Source organism: Hirundo rustica, chromosome 17 (assembly GCF_015227805.2).
Source record: "Hirundo rustica isolate bHirRus1 chromosome 17, bHirRus1.pri.v3, whole genome shotgun sequence".
Lineage (NCBI taxonomy): Eukaryota > Metazoa > Chordata > Aves > Passeriformes > Hirundinidae > Hirundo > Hirundo rustica.
The window spans coordinates 11,289,786-11,309,042 of NC_053466.1; the positions used below are offsets into that span (position 1 = coordinate 11,289,786).

General features: G+C 39.6%; 1 protein-coding gene across 3 annotated transcripts in view; it reads left to right on the top strand.

Moving 5' to 3' along the window:
* SPECC1L (sperm antigen with calponin homology and coiled-coil domains 1 like) overlaps positions 1–19,257 on the top strand; it is a 63,299-nt gene that overhangs the window by 14,562 nt on the left and 29,480 nt on the right. For all 3 annotated transcript variants that reach the window (XM_040080675.2, XM_040080676.2, XM_040080677.2), the window contains exons 3-9: positions 5,167–5,326; positions 6,069–7,702; positions 9,116–9,323; positions 15,003–15,076; positions 15,561–15,736; positions 16,950–17,116; positions 18,755–18,846. In XM_040080675.2, coding sequence (XP_039936609.1) covers positions 5,167–5,326; positions 6,069–7,702; positions 9,116–9,323; positions 15,003–15,076; positions 15,561–15,736; positions 16,950–17,116; positions 18,755–18,846 — 2,511 coding nt within the window. The remainder of the gene's footprint in view (positions 1–5,166; positions 5,327–6,068; positions 7,703–9,115; positions 9,324–15,002; positions 15,077–15,560; positions 15,737–16,949; positions 17,117–18,754; positions 18,847–19,257) is intronic.

Sequence of the window (19,257 nt, forward strand, 5' to 3'; positions counted from 1 at the left end):
GTAGAATTTCCAAGGCTTGTCTTTAGTGCAGCTTAGACCAGAGGTTGCGTGGGTAGCTGGAGGGAATCTGGGGAGTTACAGAGCACTGGGCAGGCTGACAGGATCTTGTGTGTCATTCATGCTGTACTCTCACACTGCAGGGTGAGATGGAGAGCAATGTGCTGTGCAGGACTTGGCTGTTTGCAGAAGGAGCAGAGTGGAAGTTGTGTTCTGATGAATGTTGTTTGTTTTGTGTTATGCTTGAATGGTGTCAGTGACTAATAGGATTTGATAAGAGTTATTTACTTGTTCGGAGAAAAGAAATAATGAAGTATCTAAGATGAGAACTTTTATATAGCAGTGATCCATGTTGGGTCAGTGCAGCTGAATTCTTCTGGCTGTTTTGGCCTTTGCTTTGTGTTGAAGTACTGCTTGAGCTGGATTTTCACAAGTTGATTCTTGCTCCCAGAGCAAGTTCAAAGGTAGAGGTTTCTCTTACAGTAGCATAACAGGGAGCAATATGTAGGAGCATATGGCTTCCAACAAACAATCAGACACACTGAGGTGTGCTGGTGTGGAGTTTTCACCTGGGAGCAACCACATCTGGCTTGGATGCATGGAATGAGCTTGCCCAGTCTGTCTCCTTTTCCTGGCATGGAGACATGGCTGGATCCAGCTCCTTTTGCTGTCTGCAGCCCGGTGTGCAGTGCTCTGCTGCTGCCCTGCAACAAAGGAACAGAGCAAGGAACCCGGTGTCCAGCTGGGACCCGGACCACTGTCACTGACACACAAAGGCCATTTAAGTAACAGACCAATAAAAGTCCAGAATTAAAGAAGTGCAAGAGTTGAGGTCTCTCTGTGATAGCTCTGCAGGATTACTGAAGTCAGAAGGTGTGTTCCCTTTCTCTTCTTCCTTTTCTTTTATGGAAGAATGGTTAATACTTTTGCTGATGAACTTGCAAGCCAAGTTTCAGGGGGGTTTTCTCCCAGTGCCCCTCCTTTCTTCCATCACCCAATGCATCTTGCATTGAGCTTTAAATAATCTTTTGATGCTTGTTGACACTACATACTTTATATTTCTAGAAACCTCTCAAAGCAACTAAAGTTCTTTGTAGTTTACTTATCAAGTTTCTTATGTCATCCCTCTCAGGGAGATAAAGGAGGAGGATGATCTAACACTGAACAGATTTGACCCAGTATGCTTTCACAGTGTTACTTAGATTAGTAACACTTCTGGCTATGTTTTGGTGTGGGATTAGAATTTATGACAACTTATGAATTTGAGGCACAATGAAAATTTTCTCTTGATTACTAAGGCTTATCTCAGGTTTATGTTCAACCAGGCCTACTCATACAGTTGGATGTTTTTTTACTTGTTACGATGCTGTTGTGCCAACTGTAGTGATGGATCTTTGAGTATTCTGTACTTATAGAACAAAGTTAGTTGTTTGTGGGGTTTTTTAATTTACTGGTACTGACAAATCACGTAATTTCTGGCTTGAAAGAAGTATCAATAGAAGTTGCATTTAAAAAGATATTTTAAATTTTATATTTATCATTTTATATTTGATATTGTTGAGGAAACATTTGGCATATTGTTTTCCTCATAGAGGCTGTAGGGTATTCTCTTAGAGTTGATGAATTGGTGTGTGTTCTGAATTTCATTTAATATTCTTTGGCAAAAAAAAAAAAAAGCTGGCATTAAATAACTTTATTGCAATGCTTACTAATTTATTCAGTCCTTTGAGTTGGATATTGAGTGAAAGACCCCTTAAAAGGTAGAAATACAGTGCTAGAACAATCTTGGTTCAGTCAGTAATAATGTTGCAAAATGGAAAATTATTTTGTGATTATAGCATCCTCTTTGTGATATAACTATAGGCCAGCTTTCAGCTTTGGGCAGGCTTCTTTTACTGCATTGTTCCATACATTTGTCCTTTTTTGTGGAGTTTTCAAAACGTGTGGACAACGAGCACAGGAAGAAACTGTGGGAGCCACCCTTCAGCAGAGCTGAGCCTGTCCCAGGCTCTGTCTGTTCGGCTGCTTCCCGACGCCCTTGGTCAGTTCCTTCTCTGTAGTTTCTGTCTCCCACTTTGCCCAGCACTTGTGGAAATGCTCAGCACCCACACACACATTATTACTGCAGAAGTTGAACTGCCGGCCACTTTTCGTTTTTAATCTGTCAAAAAACACTCTACAAATAATGTATTCTTATTTTTAAGGTGATTATTTTTTGACTTCTTCGGCTAATGAGCTTGTGATCCTGCTAACATTCCCAGCTGTAATTAGACAGCAGCTGTACTTCAGAAGAATTGCAAAATCCAGTGTCCCTGAAAAGCCAGGACTCTGAGACCAATATTTGAATATTAAAAGTTAGTGTGTTTTCAGTATTCATGTGTCTAGGCTTCTATTCTGTTTGCAAAATGCAGTAACTTAATTACAGATTGTTGTGGAGCTTGATGTTTGAAAAACTCAAATGCAGAAACAACAACCATCAAAGAAAATCTTAGGTAGGAATAATTATATATATATAAAGGGATTTGAATGAGATGCAGTAAATAGGATATACCTGTTGAGAAACTAAGATGAAATGAATTGTATGGGTCATTATTCAAGTTTTGTTGCACTGAAAGAAAGTAGTGAGAGGAAAACAGAATATGAATTGTATAATTATAAAGTGCTTTTTATACAGAAAAACAAAATAGGTCTGGATGAGCATTTCCAATTATGAGATTTTCTAATTTTTCATAATGTAGGAGTTTTAATGCTAAGCAGGATGGCACAGTTCTTAGTAAATTGGAAAAAGTTGTTTGATAAATATACACCATTGCATTTGCTTCAATTAAAAAGATATGCTACTAAAATACTTTGATTTTAAAAGTTCTGAACAGTTGCCATCGTGGAACATTAAGAAAAGAGCTGCTGGTTTGTAATTTTTCCAAAGCTTTGCTAAATAGTTTTCTTTGCCAAGAATATAATGTTACAGCTTTGAGAAACTGTTTACTAATTGGCTGCAGAGGAGGCAGTGCCTTCCAACCTAGACCAGAAATAGTTTATGGGTAAGTCAGAAGAATGGCTGTCTTAAATTCCTTTGTTAGCAAGGACTGCAGATGACTAATGTCTGAAAATGTGTATTTTACTTAGCATTTTTTTTCTTCAAGCTGAGTCACATCTTGACCTATTTGGCTTGATAACGTGTACTTGTACTCTAAGTGTCTAAAAGCTTAATCTAATTTCCCTGCTCTTTCAGCAGGGTAAAAATGCTGACAGCTCATAATCTGTTTGAACTATCACGTTTGCAGGTGGGTGGGGAGAACCAGCAGCAAAGCAGAAAATCACTGTTCCGTGCCTTTTTGGAATACCTTGGTTTAGGCAACAGTAGCACGGGGTTGTTTCCCTCCCCCTGTACCCCTGTGCCCACAAAATCGGTTTCGATTAGATGCAAAAGCTAATTAGATCACAGATAAACCAGGAGTTGTGCACCAGTAGTTTGTGCTCAGCCTGTCCTCCCCACATGAGTTGCTTGGGCTTTATGGCTTTTGTAGCGATATTTTATATTTCCATTGCCTGTGCCTCTTTGCATGGCTGTGTGACATGGCAGATCAAGGGGCTGGTCTGACTCCTGGGAGGAAGGAGCCCTTGGAAAAGCCTTGTTTGCACAGCAAGCAGCAATGGCATTTTCCTAGCAGAAAATCCAGCTTTAGATGCACAGCAGACTAGATCCTTGGAGTGATGTGTTTTCTTCCAGCCTTTTATAAACCTTTTCTGAAAGCTACACCATTTCTGACGTGATTCAATAAAAACATTCTTGTCCTAGAGGATTTTACCCTTAAAAATTTCTATCTGTATATTTTCTATATTTCTATCAATTGCATGCAGAGCAAATATGTTCTTGTCCCAACGCTCCCTTTTCTTTTGCAGCAGCTCTTTGTAAATGGCACAGATCCCACCCATGTTCTTTCCACAGCACTATGATCAGTGTTCCTAGCTGTTCTGGAATTGGCACTTGGAGAAACAGACTGTAGAGAATAGAGCAACATGCAACTATTTTTTTTAATTAAGCAAGTGTACCTCTATTCTATAGAGAATTTTAATGCCTGTAATACAATTTTTAACGTGGATGTGTGTTGGAGCTGGAAGTTAGAAACTTGCAGACGTGATGGAAAGCAACTGGTTAACTTCTATGCACTATCTTTTAGATGGGATGTTGGAGAAAAGTTCCAATGTGTTGTCCAGCTGAATAATACAGTTGCTCAAGGAATGCTGCTAGCACAGCTGTTTTCTTTTAATTTTTTTTTTCTTGCTCATATAATGGGAATAATGTTGAGCATATTTTGATTTTCACCATTTGAAAAATTGTGTTTTAAAGCATATGAAGTCTGCCAATTAATGCTTAAGAGCTTAGTATTTCTGGACTTTGCTTCATTCTGAAAGATGTATTCTCTGTTTGGGAGTCTGGTTGTTGAGAATCCTGTCCTTGCTGCATTGTCACATTCCAGGAAGCTTTTGTGGCTAACAGTAGTTTCAGGAACAATCATATGAGGTTAGACAAAACATCCATCAAGTAGATAGCCCACCTCTTAAAATTCCCTTGAAAAGAGTTTGAAAAAAAGGCAAGGATATATGGTGAGGGTAGCTTTTCTGATCTCTAGCTTAGTATTTTGAGCTAGAAATTATATTTTGCTAATGTTAGATTGATTTTTGTTCTTCTTTGATTTGAGCTTTTTGTTGTGAATTTGTGCACCAGAAAACATTTGATCATATTCAATAGAAGGATATTGTACTAACTTCCTGGTAATTAGTGGTTTAATTATCTAAGAATTGCCTTCATTTTTATGCATAAGCCAACTTTTAGTCAAAATGGAGAAGTTTTATGCTATGACGTGTTGCTGTGCTTTAATTGATTTTTTCAATTATTTTTCTCCTTGGTACTGAAAGATTAAGAATTTTTGGGGGGAGAGAGAAGACTCAGTTTCAACACTCACTCATATGTAAGGAGTTAAAGTTCCATTTCAGTTTACCGACTCTGCACAGTGCAGTGCACTTACACTTTTCAGCATTCTTGTGTAGACACATGACTTGTCAAATATGTACTTTTTAAACTAAAGGAATCTTTAACAGTAGAAATGTTGGCTATGCAGACTTCTGGGCCAGGTGTCTTAAAGCTGCTTCTTCTCTTTCTTTCAGACTAAGAGTAACGATGACCTCTTAGCGGGGATGGCTGGTGGCGGTGGAGTGACAATGACCAACGGTGTCAAGGCCAAGAAGAACTCTTGTGTATCAACAGCATCTTCAGCTCCAGGGACAACCATGAACAGTCTGGAAAACAAACCCAAACCTATTGCAGGTAAACGGGTACATTGCTTCTGAAAGGTGGAAGCTGGGGAGCTTTTTAATTTCATTTAATATATTGGGGATCCAGGTTGCCTACTGAAGTGCTCATTGAAACCATGGTCAAATTGAAACAGAGATCTGAAAATCACACACCTTCTGAGCTATTTTTCTGTTTTTAATAATGTAATTGCTTTTTTGGAGGGGGTTCCATTTAGATTTTTCAGTATTGACTATGCAACTTTTATATAAAATGAAATAATATAATTAATTTAGAGAATCATAGATTTTTCTAAAATAGTCTTTTAAAAAATCCATGACACGAGCACTAAATCTCTAAGATGCCTTGTTACAGTGAAGTTTTTGGAAGTTTTGTATTATTTTATTGAAATGAAGTAAGAGGGCTTTCAGAAACTGTTCAGAAAAGTGAAATAATTTTGTGTGTTATTGATATGGATTGAAATACGTCTTGCCTTCCATTGCTGTTTTGGATTCAGTAATGCTTGCAAAACTGTAAAGCATCTGGAAATAAAGGAGTAATAATCTATCTTCATTTTTATACAATGAGATGAAAACAGATGAGAGGAAACAGAAAATGCTGAATGTTGGGTTAATGCTTACTTCCAGTACTTTGTATGAAATGTATTTAGCAGCGTGATTCAGAAAATGAACCACTGTGTTGCTGATACAAGGCACACAGCCTTCTGTGACAGATGCTGTATTTTAAATGCATGTTCATAACTTTCAAAAAACTACAGGTACAAGCTCCACAGCTAAACGTAGCACTTCATCTGGAAATAAAGAGTCAAGCTCTTCCAGAGAGAGGATCCGGGATCGTTCTCGTTTGAGCCAGAGCAAGAAGCTGCCTCTGGCGGGACAGGGCCCCAGCGACGCGGTGCTGGCAAAGCGCTCCCGCAGCCGCACCAATCCCGAATCCGATATCCGCATGAGCAAGTCCAAGTCAGACAATCAGATCAGTGACAAAGCTGCACTGGAAGCGAAGGTGAATGATCTTCTGACATTAGCAAAAACTAAAGATGTGGAAATCTTGCATCTGAGAAATGAATTAAGGGACATGCGTGCTCAGCTGGGACTCAACGAAGATCATCTTGAGGGGGATGAAAAGTCTGAAGAGAAAGAAGCCATTGTTGTCCATCAGCCAACTGATGTAGAGTCTACACTGCTCCAGTTACAGGAACAAAACACTGCCATCCGAGAAGAGCTCAACCAGCTGAAGAATGAGAATCGAATGTTAAAAGACAGACTGAATGCTTTGGGCTTTTCTTTGGAACAAAGGCTGGACAACTCTGAAAAGCTCTTTGGCTATCAGTCTTTGAGTCCAGAGATTACAGCTGGCAGCCACAGCGATGGTGGGGGCACTCTGACATCTTCAGTGGAAGGTTCTGCTCCTGGATCGATGGAAGACTTGTTAAGTCAGGATGAAAACACTCTCATGGACAACCAACACAGTAATTCCATGGATAATTTGGACAGCGAGTGCAGTGAAGTTTACCAGCCACTGACATCAAGCGATGATGCCTTAGATGCTCCATCGTCTTCGGAATCTGAAGGAGTACCAAGTATAGAAAGGTCTAGGAAGGGAAGCAGTGGCAATGCAAGTGAGGTATCCGTAGCTTGCTTGACAGAACGCATCCATCAGATGGAAGAGAATCAACACAGTACAGCTGAAGAGCTCCAAGCCACGCTTCAAGAGCTTGCAGATCTGCAACAAATAACCCAAGAGCTGAACAGCGAGAATGAAAGGCTTGGAGAGGAAAAGGTAATCCTGATGGAGTCTTTGTGCCAGCAAAGTGACAAGCTGGAACACTTCAGCCGTCAGATCGAGTATTTCCGGTCCCTTTTGGATGAACACCATATCTCCTATGTAATTGATGAGGACATGAAGAGCGGGCGCTACATGGAGCTGGAGCAGCGTTACATGGAGCTGGCAGAGAACGCTCGCTTTGAGCGGGAGCAGCTGCTGGGGGTTCAGCAGCACTTGAGCAACACTTTGAAGATGGCAGAACAAGACAACAAGGAGGCCCAAGAAATGATAGGGGCATTAAAAGAAAGGAATCACCACATGGAACGGATTATTGAGTCAGAGCAGAAAAGCAAAACGGCTCTGGCATCTACCTTAGAGGAGTACAAGGCCACAGTAGCCAGTGACCAGATTGAGATGAACAGGCTGAAAGCTCAGCTAGAGCACGAAAAGCAGCGAGTGGCCGAGTTGTATTCTATACACAACTCTGGAGATAAATCAGATATACAAGACCTGCTGGAGAGCGTCAGGCTGGATAAGGAGAAAGCAGAGACCTTGGCCAGTGGTCTGCAGGAAGAGCTGGCACACACCCGCAACGACGCCAATCGACTGCAAGATGCCATTGCTAAGGTAGTGCTTAAAATGCCATTGCATTCTAACATCCCATGTACACAATGACCTATTGGCCTCTGTAGTTCTTTCAGGAGTAAAAGATTAATTATGGGGTTAGTTGGATTGCAGTAGTGTTAGGATTGATTGCTTTCTCTTGACTTACGCAATGAAAATGATGTCAGCATTTGAAAATATTATATGGATACATTGAGCTGCAAGGTGACTTTTTTGTTACTTTTAAAAAATATTTAAACTCCACAACTTATTTCAATGGCCAAACTTAAAAAATACTTGATATTGTACTAATTTAGTACAATATTTTATTGTGTACTTAAATGGTACACCTTCTGGAAGACTCTATGTGCTGATTAGGTTTTGGATCAAGATGTTTATTTCCAGTTCTGTTTTGATCCAAATATTTCTAATTTATGCAGTAGCTATGTCTAGTAAAAGTATTTACCATAATTTAATATAAAAGTAAGATCCACACAATTTATTTATTAACTTTACATATGCATTTAAAGGTATATCTTTCTGAAGAGACAATTTATGCCAAATTTAATGTGGGAACTATATATTAGCTGCAAAACAACATGTTAGTCATGATCATGAGCCTGTTAGAATCAACCTTAATTTGGGTGAAAAAATATACTAAAAAAATTTTAATAACTGAAGTTGGAGCGTGCTATTAAAATAAAACCCACTGAAACAGATGACATAAAAGCAGGGCATTTTGTCTATTAAACTTGGTGCCTGCCAGCGTTGCCCACCCTAAGCCACAGCCTAATTTCTCTTATTTTTCTGACACCCCGTTTCTGCTGTTGGGTTAATGTTCTTATGTTACAATTTTATGAGGCAGGATAAAAAAGCCTCTTACTCTGCTCCTGAAAGGGAGAAGTCAACCAAGTCCACTTCTTCCCTCCTCTGTTTTGCTTTTTTTTTTTCCAACTTAATAGTTTGACAGACTCCTCTGAGAATCGCTTCAATTCACCTCACACACAAATGTGACCCTTGCTTGAGGAAATCACTCATCACACAGGTCCAGCAAGCACTAAAATTGATGCACAAGAGACCAGGCTTTTTTTCTTTAGACGAGAGAAAGGAAGGGCGAAGAGTTTTTCCCCACCCTGTCCCTTTTCCACAGCAGCTGGATGTTAAATTGGATCAGCTGCTCATGAAACCTCAGGCTTGATACAATGGTGGTGTTGCTTCACTTGTATGCAGGGCACTGCTCTTAGGGTAGCTGGAAATGCTCATGTATCCAGCCTGGGAATTAAAAAAAGTTTAACTTTGGCCCAGGAAAAGAGTTGCACTAGAACAAAGGCTTACATTTCTCCTGTTATTTTTCTGGTTGCAGAAATAGATTGTAAGTGTAGTAGTTAGAAAACTAGAAGAATGTTTAATATGCAACTAAGATATATTCTTCATTAGGTTGAAGATGAATATCGAGTGTTCCAAGAAGAAGCCAAGAAACAAATTGAGGATCTCAATGTGACTCTAGAAAAGCTTCGGACAGAGCTAGATGAAAAAGAGACTGAGAGGAGTGACATGAAAGAAACCATCTTCGAGCTGGAGGATGAAGTAGAGCAGCACCGTGCTGTGAAGCTTCATGACAATCTTATCATATCTGATTTGGAGAGTAAGTATTATGCATTTCTCTTGAGAGAAAGGATAATTTAAGAGAAACTCAAGTAGAACACTGTAATATTGAAAATATTTCCACTTGTCTTTTGTATGTCTGAATTCAAGTCAGACTAGCTTTTGCGGAATCCTTATACACTAGGGGAAGGAAAAAATCGAGTTGGCTTAGCTTTTCCAGACCCACTTAGTATTTGGTGTGGGAATAAAAACCTGTGACTAGAGAACAAATATGAAATCTACTACTACTGTTTTCAAGTTGTTCTTCAAAGTAGAAAAACATGTAGTAGGAAACATGTTTACTGTGTACCTGTCTAGCTCTCTGTGCCTCAGTTCCCTCTCTGATCTTGGAGACCTGCTCAGACATTCCTACCACGGGCTGGAATTCTGCAATTAGTCTCCATCTAAATAAGAACACAGGCAACTCTACCCTGGCAAGCTGTATTTGCACAGTGCTACTTAGAGAATTCAAATATCTGTTAGTCTTCCATGTTATTCGAAGATGAAACAAGACAACAGAAAAACCAAAGCATGATTCCTTCTAACAACAAGGGAAATATTCATAGGAAGAGTTTTAAATTGGTCTGCTATCAAGAAAAGTTAGTGTCTTAAGCAAGCTAAGTGGTTTATTCAAGCCCAATATCTTCAGACATGGCTGTGAGTGTTATTTCCCTACTACTCCCCTTCTATTTCCCCTTCTTTATTTATCTTGAAAGGCAATCACTGCTTCTCTTTACAAAATAGTTTTGAGTTTTTATTCTGATTTTTTTTCCCTTTCTGTGCTAAAAGACAGACATTTTGGAGCAAAGACTCAAAAAGATTGGATAGTTTTCTACTTGGTTTGTTTTGTCCATTAACTGAAATACACACACGCAGGGAACAGCACTGTAGTCAAGTAGATATTTAGGAATCTGCCTAGCAATACCTGATTACAGGGCAGCTCTGATTTTTAGAAGCTTCTGCTTTGTGGCTACAAACCAGCTGTCAGATATTTAATTTCGACTGGTAAAAATTCAGGCAGACAAATCTCTGCCGGGGAGAAATTCTCAACAAAAATTGCAACAGTCTTTGTTATTCATTGGTCTTGAAATAGTTTGGAAATTTCATCTGGACCAGGCAGTGTCCTGACGTGATCCTTCGGGGACAAGCAGGCAGTTGTTTTAGTTATATGCTGGAAGGAGAGTGGCATCTAGTGGCAGTTAGAAAGGATGGCACCCGAAGAATTGTATAAACTTTTAAAAGTGTATTTTTTCTGACGGCTTGAAAACGCTGTTGATTGTGGGTTCATAGTTAAACCTCTTACAGGAGTTTTTTTTGTGGTAGTCTCTTAAGTAGTGACAGCATAGAACATTGTCAAAAACCTGGGACTTTGAGGTGGTACATACAACATTTAAAAGATAGAATTCTAAACACAAAATGGAAAATTATAACTTAAAGATTATACTAAAGACAGGCTTTGCACTTAGGAGAAAGATGCTTCATAGATGAGGTGGTGAGCGTTCATTCAATTTAATGAGTAATCAACACAAATCGTAATGTAAGAATGGGAAACTCTCCAAGCACTGGTACTTAGGGCATGCTTCACTGTGGGCTTTCCAAACGCCAAAACGAGGCACAGGGAACCTACAATGGAACATTTTTCACAGTAATCTGGGTATTGAACTGTCACATTTTAGCTGTTAATATGTCTGCCTGCAGAAACAGGCATCTTTGATGTGTGCAGCAGGATGCAAATTGCATTGATAAAAAACACAGTATGTTCCTGACATCCATCCAGATGTGGTGAGAACTGCAGTCACTGCAGCTGAGCTCGTTACTGCTGGCATGAGGAGTTTTAAGCATAGTGCTTAAAGGGTCTGGAGGGGAAACCTAATGTGGAGGAGCAGCTGAGGGCATTTGGTTTGTTCAGCCTGGAGGGGACTGAGGGGGGACCTCATTGTGGTCTTCAACCCCTGCTCTCTGTGACTGGTGGCAGGAGGAAATGGCTGGAGCTAAGTCAGGGGAGGTTTAGGTTGGATACCAGGAAAAGGTTCTTCACCCAGAGGCTGGTTGGGCGCTGGAACAGGCTCCCCAAGGACAGTGGTCACAGCCACAAGGCTGCCAGAGCTCAAGGAGTGTTTGGACAGTGCTCTCAGGCACAGGGTGGGATTTTTGGGGTGAACTTGTGCAGGGCCAGGATTTGGCCTCGATGATCCTGACAGATCCCTCCCAACTGAGGATACTCTATGATTCCATTGTACATGAAAAGTCTGAGAAATATTAAAATAATCTGTATGTTTAAACGCTCCCTGCTGTGCTGAGCTGAAAGTGGCAGTGGGGAGGGAGGGACAGTGGAGAAGGCTGACACTGCACTAGATGGCGTGTTCCCTCTGGGTTTCGCTTCTGACTCCCAAAAACTTGCAGCAGTCAGGTGGCCCAGCTGTCACGTTAGTCATCTGCAGTAGCTTAAGGGGGAAAGAGAAACCTTTGTTTCTCCCAAACAGTTAAGAAGAGTTTGTGGGGAGATTTTTTTTCCAGAAAAGTTGGACTCCTGATGTGCAGAAAATATCTATTTGTAGGTTAGCTTACCACTTCTCCGAGGTTTTTTTCTGAAGCATAAAAATCATCATTGCTTGTTCTCTTAGCACAGGTGCACATAGGTTCTCCTAGTCTGTAACTATGTAAGGCAGTAAATTTTTAGGACAAGGGTAGGTGAGCTAGAAGGTGGATATATTTAATGTTCAGTGAATAATTCTTTTATGGATCTGACAGTGTTAGTTTTAATTCTGCTGCATCTCGTTTGAAAAGGATCTTGACAGCAGTTATGAAATGAAATGTTTACATTACCATATTAGGCCTTTTCTAACAAAGTGTTGGAAAAGTCAAAAGGATGTTCATTTTTTGTACTTTTTTATTATTTATGCTTTTAGTACCTTTTTTTTTTGGCTAATGATGGATCCTTAAAAAGTCACTTTTCTTCCTGTATAGACATATTATCTGACATGATGAGCTCAAAAGCAAGACTGATCTAAAAATTGCCTGAGCTCTGGTATTTGTACCCAGTACCTCTTCCTTACAGAAAGAAGCTGTAGTTCTTATACTACTCTGTATTTGTGATTGTGCTGGAAAAGCCATTTCTGTGCCAAAGAATCAAAATGCTCTCCCAGTATAAGACATGCCTGTGTCAGAATTGCTTGATTCAGTGTCCCATCCCAGGAATTGCCATGACATTTTTCTGAAACTTCTGCACGTGTCTGAATAGTGGTAGTATATTTTCCCTTATTTTTCCCAGAAACTACTGAAATTAAACAATTGAATGTTGATACTGATTTTTATTTCCTAGTGATAAATTTTAACTGGTAGTTATAATTAGTAAAAATTGCAGATGCAGAACATTGTGATACCTTTTCTTTGGTAGCCTTACAAATCTCTTCCTCGCAGCCCTAGTTGTAAAGGTTTTCTTTACCATTTGTAGTCTGCATGTCCCATAATCTTATTTTTTATCTGCCTCTTACGTAGAGGCAAGGCCTTGTCAAACTGTGGCTTAAATCAATATAATTTTGTGAAATGGAGATGTAATTGGATCCTGCAGTAGAACACGAGCTGGCTGATTTGCCTTTTCTGATTATCCCATTCATTCATCAGCAGAGTCTCCTTGTTTTTCATTTACCCTAACATGGAGCCACTTTTTCTTTTATCTCAGTCGTCTTTGTTGTCTATGATCCTTAAAAGAAGGAGACTGGATACTGGTAGAAGTACCTGTCCTACTGTACTGAAAATTCAGGCACAGGTGGAGGTGGAAAGGGTTTGTGTGTGTTAGAGAGGAGTGTGCAGTTTGCAAGGGTGCAGAAAGGAAAGATGCTACATGGCAGCCTCTACCTATTTTGACTACTTGAATTTTCTGGCTGTAGTTGGTGGAGGAGGTGAAATCACTTATATTAGACATAATTTCTCACTGCATTTCAAATTCAGTTGCAAGTTGGTGGGGGGTGTCTTTAATCCCCTTGATTGGGGAGGAGAGAGAGCACTGTTTCCAACAACTGCTGTAAACTGCTCTGTATTATTTATGGTACCTGCAGAATATTCAGACCATTGTGTTTTACTTCAAAGCATAAATAAACTAAAATTTAATGGTGCGTTTCATAACTCAGAGGAGCTCAAAACAATGGCACTGCACAAGCTTTAACTGTGAGTGCGTTTATGGTTTCTGGTCTGTGGTTATTTTTAGCTAGCTTGCTTTTAGTAGTACTGCAAATTTTGTTTTTAAAAACATTTTTTCTTTGAACTGTTTTAAAAGTGAAAATGAACGTCGACTTGTTCCAAAATGTATTTAAAAGAAAAGGTAGGGGGAGCAAGTTTTATAACTTTGGCCTAAAGCTGGCCTCTTAATTCTGAATTTAGCTCAAACAAGTTATGTATAAAGAGACAAGCTAAAAATTGGAGGGCTTTGCTTAAGTATCGTAGTAGCATGAGATTTGAGTGGCCCACCCTGTAGGCTTATCTTCAAAGCTTAAAGATCAGCTGGGTGCAACTTAAAATGGGCAGTCTTGCAAGGAGGAGATAAATACAGAACTATCTGTCTATTTTTAATCTTCCAACTTTTCCAAGTTTGAAAGGTTATCATGTTTTCAGGCCAGCTGAGGTTTATATGGTTCTTGTAAAGAAATTAACTGTGACTTAAAGAGTCCCTGTACTTGGAGCTTTTTTAGGAGGGCTTTGTGTATTGAACAGCCTAAATGTGTTAGGCACCTTCAGTCATGTGGAAAGAGCATTGCAATATGCAGGAAAAATAGGTGTTGGGATAATGAACCTGGACAACAAAATGCATTTAGTCAGCTTCTCCATAATTTTTACAGTTTTTACAGTCACACGAATGCTATAGAAATAAAACATCCTAGAATCCAAGGATCAGTGAAGTGACACAGATTAGGAATTTATGCTGTGTTCTTCTTCATTAGTTGATTAGTTTTAAGAAGGGAGGAATCAATTACATTGTCCTTGTGTATTGAATATAGTCACGAATGAATAATAATTGCAGTAGCCAGTCTGTCAGACGCCACACAGGAGCTGCCGGTGATCGGGCTGGGAACCCTTTTGTGTCACTGCTGACAGATTTAGGGGAACATCTCTCTCATAACACGAGCTCACAGACTGCTTGGCCTTTTGCTGTAAATATAGTTTGCTTTGACCTCAAATAGTAGCTTGATAGAGAAGAATGTCAGATTCTTGGGGACATGAGTTCAGTTTTATCCCTCTGGAAGGCACGGCTGTGAGTGTTATGTCAGCTGCTTTGTGGCAGGAATTAAACTGTGAATCAGAAGGCTTCGTGTGGCTGCAGTTTATGTCTGAGGAGGGAAAACCCTCTGGACATCGATGTCTTTAGGTTCCTTTCATGTTTAATTGCTTACCTTGTTTACTTGCTCTTTCTTACTGCTTTGTCGTTTTAATATTGTGATTTGGGATTTGTGTAAGAATTGAGTTTATGCTGCTCCCCTTACCAGTCACAGAGAAGTGTGTACCTATTAACACCCTCTGGCAAATTATTCCTTTCATACTATGTTTCGTCAGATGTCTTCGGTTAGAAAAATGTCTTTTCTGAGTAAGTCTTCAGAAACATTTGCAGGTCTTTTCAGTTACTCATTTTTAAATAAATATATCCCTGACTAAGATCTTACAGGGAATTTAACTTTTTCTTCCCCAGATACAGTTAAAAAACTTCAGGATCAGAAGCATGACATGGAAAGGGAGATCAAGAATCTTCACAGGAGACTCCGGGTAGGTAACAAATGAAAAAGTCAGTAAATTGTAAGCTTAGAATGTCCTAAGACCAGCATATGAAAATTGTGAAAAGATAATATTAGATACAATGCCAATAAAATAATTTCTGAAAGACAAGGCATCATGGGAATATATTTACTAACCTACAGACCCTAAACAAGGCTAAAAATTTCTCAGTGTTGCAAAGATATGATGCTGACCTGAGGAGAAAATGTTTCTGTGTATTTTGATGTGGAGTTTAATATGAAATATTTTTCTCCTCCACTTTGAACATTTTGTTTGTCTCCAACAAAGAAATTCATAACTTCCCATGTCTAGTTATTTCCAGCAAAACCTCTTCAGTTCAACTTGTGAGTTAGGTTGTGCCTAACACTGGACGAGCGCCTCTGTCGTTCCTGTAAATCATTTCCTTTAACAGCGTAGGAAAACTATGAATAATAAGGATAACTTTTATTTTTAACTTCCAAATTCATGCTTCCAGGAGGAGTCAGCAGAATGGCGTCAGTTCCAGGCAGACCTGCAGACTGCAGTGGTCATCGCCAACGACATCAAGTCCGAGGCCCAGGAAGAGATCGGGGACCTGAAGCGCAGATTGCACGAAGCGCAGGAGAAAAATGAGAAGCTCACTAAGGAGCTGGAGGAGATAAAGTCACGCAAGTATGCCAATGACAACAGGGATATATGGTCTCTTTTGCAGGGGAGGTGCAGTTTTGGAAATCCACTTTCTTAATTATTGAGGCTCCAGAAGTTTGTAAATCCTCTCACTGTGAGGATCCGTATTTCAGCAAGCTGCTTTATGCTGCTTTCAGCGGTCAAAATAGGTACACTTACAACAGCAATATTTGTTTCTTTATACTGTGTTCTTAATCCAACCTGGGTTTTACAAAGCCAGGTTGAAGTACAGGATTTTTCCAGTTTAAAAGCTAAAAATGATTTAACTTCCCACAGTGTGAAAAACAAGCAGTGTTGGCTTTTGTGTACTGTCATTAATATTTCTTATTAGCAGCCAAGGCTTTTGGTGTGGTTAAAAACACAGCTGGGTTTTTACCTGAGAAGAAACCTTCATCTAGTTCTGCATATAACTTACACTATTTTCTCTCCACTGATAATTAGTGGTGCTTTCTATATAAAAACAAAAGTAATCAAAATTGTGATGTATTTTGGCTTGAATTACATGCTCCAGATATTTAGAAACTGAGTTATATGTCTTTCAGAAGTATTAAAGAGCTCAAATAGGAACATCTTGGACAGCACCATTTGAATCCTGACTACATTGTCTCTAGATATGTGTATAGCTTACAGTAACGATGCTTGTGATATGTGTGTATAAAACAGTTGTTTTCTGCATGGATGGGAGTTTGGTAAGATTTACATTACATTTAGCCCAGCGTCTGGTAGGGTAGAAGATAGCACAGACTGTGAAATTGGGAAAAGCTGATGCTGCCTAAAGATGTATACCAGAAATATATTCTTACCTCCTTAGTATTAAATTGTTTTCCATTTATTCAGGTGGAAAATTCTCCCCTCTGAGATGATTATTTTCATGTGGAGTGATGAACCTTAAGTCTCAATTTTCTCCATCCGTGTGTGAGTGTGAGATAGGAGCAGAAATTAAGCCTTATATCAAATACTGTTTTGATAGACTTTTTACCAGATGCTGAGCTCTGTTGCTGACAGGTAGTAAGAACTTACAGTGATAATTTGGGTTGATAACCTATTTCTGAATTACAGTGCAAAGAAAACTAGGTTAATGTAATGGCCCATTTGGACCATAGATTTTAATTCAGCTTCAATTTGTGTTAATTTTTTTAAGACTTTGCCTGTTACAATGTTTTTTAAATGCCCTAAATGAGCAGCACATTGACTTCAGGCAGGAAGAAGAACGTGGTCGAGTGTACAATTACATGAACGCAGTAGAGAGAGATTTGGCAGCTCTGAGACAAGGCATGGGCCTGAGTCGCAGATCCTCCACCTCCTCAGAGCCAACTCCCACTGTGAAAACGCTCATCAAGTCCTTTGACAGTGCCTCCTCCCAAGGTGAGTCCCAGCAGCCAGAGCAGCAGCTACCAGGCTGCTCCTCTGCTCGTGTTATGTGGTCATCTCTGATGGCTCAGCTCACACAGAGGCAAACTGCATTATCCTGTCGTGACCTGCACGTGATGGCTGAAGCAAACCAACCCAAACTGCATTGCAGAACAGATTGTTCACTGCAGTTAAGTGCAAGCATCCTTTTTTTGTCTTGTCTTTATTTTTCTCTTTGCTGTCGCATTGCCAGTGACTCATATGCTGGATGCTTTGATTCAGTGCTCCTGTATATTAGAAATACATAAACACATATGACACACATAATTATAGCTGGGAGCACAGCTGATTTCAGCCTGATTATTAAAATGTGAACTTAAGGTACCAAATTAAGCATTTTCAAAGCCATGTAATAGCTAGAGCTGAGTTTATTGCTTTTAATAACTTATATCTTATACTCAGACCTCTGATGACAGTTAAAAGATCCAGCCAGTATCACCTGTTGAAAGATGTAGGAGATATTTTCTAAAATTAAAAGAGTCTCAATCTTGAGACAATAGACTTCAATATGATTCTGATTGTGGGAAGAAGTGGTGTTCTTCTCTCTAGGTGACCAGAATAAGGAGTCCAAGTAATTATTCTGAAATTAGAAACACTTGGGTTTCACCTTTAGCTGCGTATGACATCTTGTATGGATTAAAATGTTTCCCTTGCCAGGTCTTTGGGTTTTGACTTTCATGTCCAGTAAAGTCACTGTAAGACTCATGTCAAAAGGCTTGTTCGGAAGCAGACTAAGTTAGCAGAGACAGTTCAGTACTGTGCACAGCAAAGCTGCATTTCACTGCTTAGAACCAGGAAATTTAAGATACAGAACCATCACTGTTATTTAACCGTTCTGTAAATGCTTCTATTTCCATGCTTGCTCGTTTTGTTCATAGTTATTTACATTTTTTTACTTTTCTAGTGTTAATTTAGAAGGTTTTTTAGTGTTACTGGAGGAAGGTGCTTTCTTGCCAGGTAGTTTAGTTAAATGATAAATCCCCTCTCCCTTCTTTGGAATCTTTTATTTCAAGCTAGTATCTGCCTCTGCCTCAGCATTCATATCTAATCATGTTGTTAAACCATCAAATCACTGCTTCACCAATTTAGAATTTTTCTGTTTTCATACATTTCTAAAAAATATTACTTGTTTAATCCCCAAATTTAAGGTATATAATAATCTAGTCCTCGCGGACTTTGATTAGAAACTAGAAAGGAGAAACAGGTGATACAGTTTATCTTTCTTGTCTTACTGGCAGAGCTAGGAGCCTGCTGCTATGTCTTTAATTGTCTGAAGATCAGAGAATTAGTAATGGCATGATTTACATCTGCCAAGGTAATAGTATCCTGCACCTTAGCCTTGTCCACCCCCAGCAAACTCAGGCTTTTACCACGGATGATAGAAAGACAGCAAATGAAGGTAATTGCAGGGGAGTAAATGTGTAGGCATACTTTCAAATGACTTTTCAGTCAATTGCTAATTGAAATTCTGAGAGTGTGATCTGGTAAAACTAGTAATGTAAAGTACTAGGTGAGGGGTGGCTTTAGCAGTCTCCTGTTGTGCTGCACAACGGCGTCATGCTCACCATGCCTTCCTTTCCATGTTCCTCCTAGTTCCAAGCCCTGCTGCTGCCACGATTCCTCGCACTCCCCTGAGCCCAAGTCCCATGAAAACCCCCCCAGCTGCTGCTGTATCCCCTATGCAGGTGGGTGTTTTATGACTGCACTTAATCCTTCTCTGTAAAGAAGATTGTGTGAGACTGCAGTGGTGACATACAAATATTGGCTGACTTGCTGGGGAAATAATGAGAAAATGCTGCCTTACGTAAGTAATTACTAAACTGTTCAGTCTAACAAGTCTTTCACTGAGAAGCACATTGGAAATTTGGAAGTTCTTGTTAAATATTTGCAACCATTGCTATTCCTGTGCTATTAAAAAGCATGAGAGGAGGACTTTATTTGCATTCCTTAGTTTTAGAGTTGCTGTTTGTCAGTTCTTAGTCCTGTGCCTGGCGGGGAAACAGCAGTAATCCCCTTTGGCAGAGGACTAAGGTCTGTGCAGAATCTGTCAGCAATCAGTGTAAATGTGTCTTTCAACGCAGGCCTGACAAGGGAGG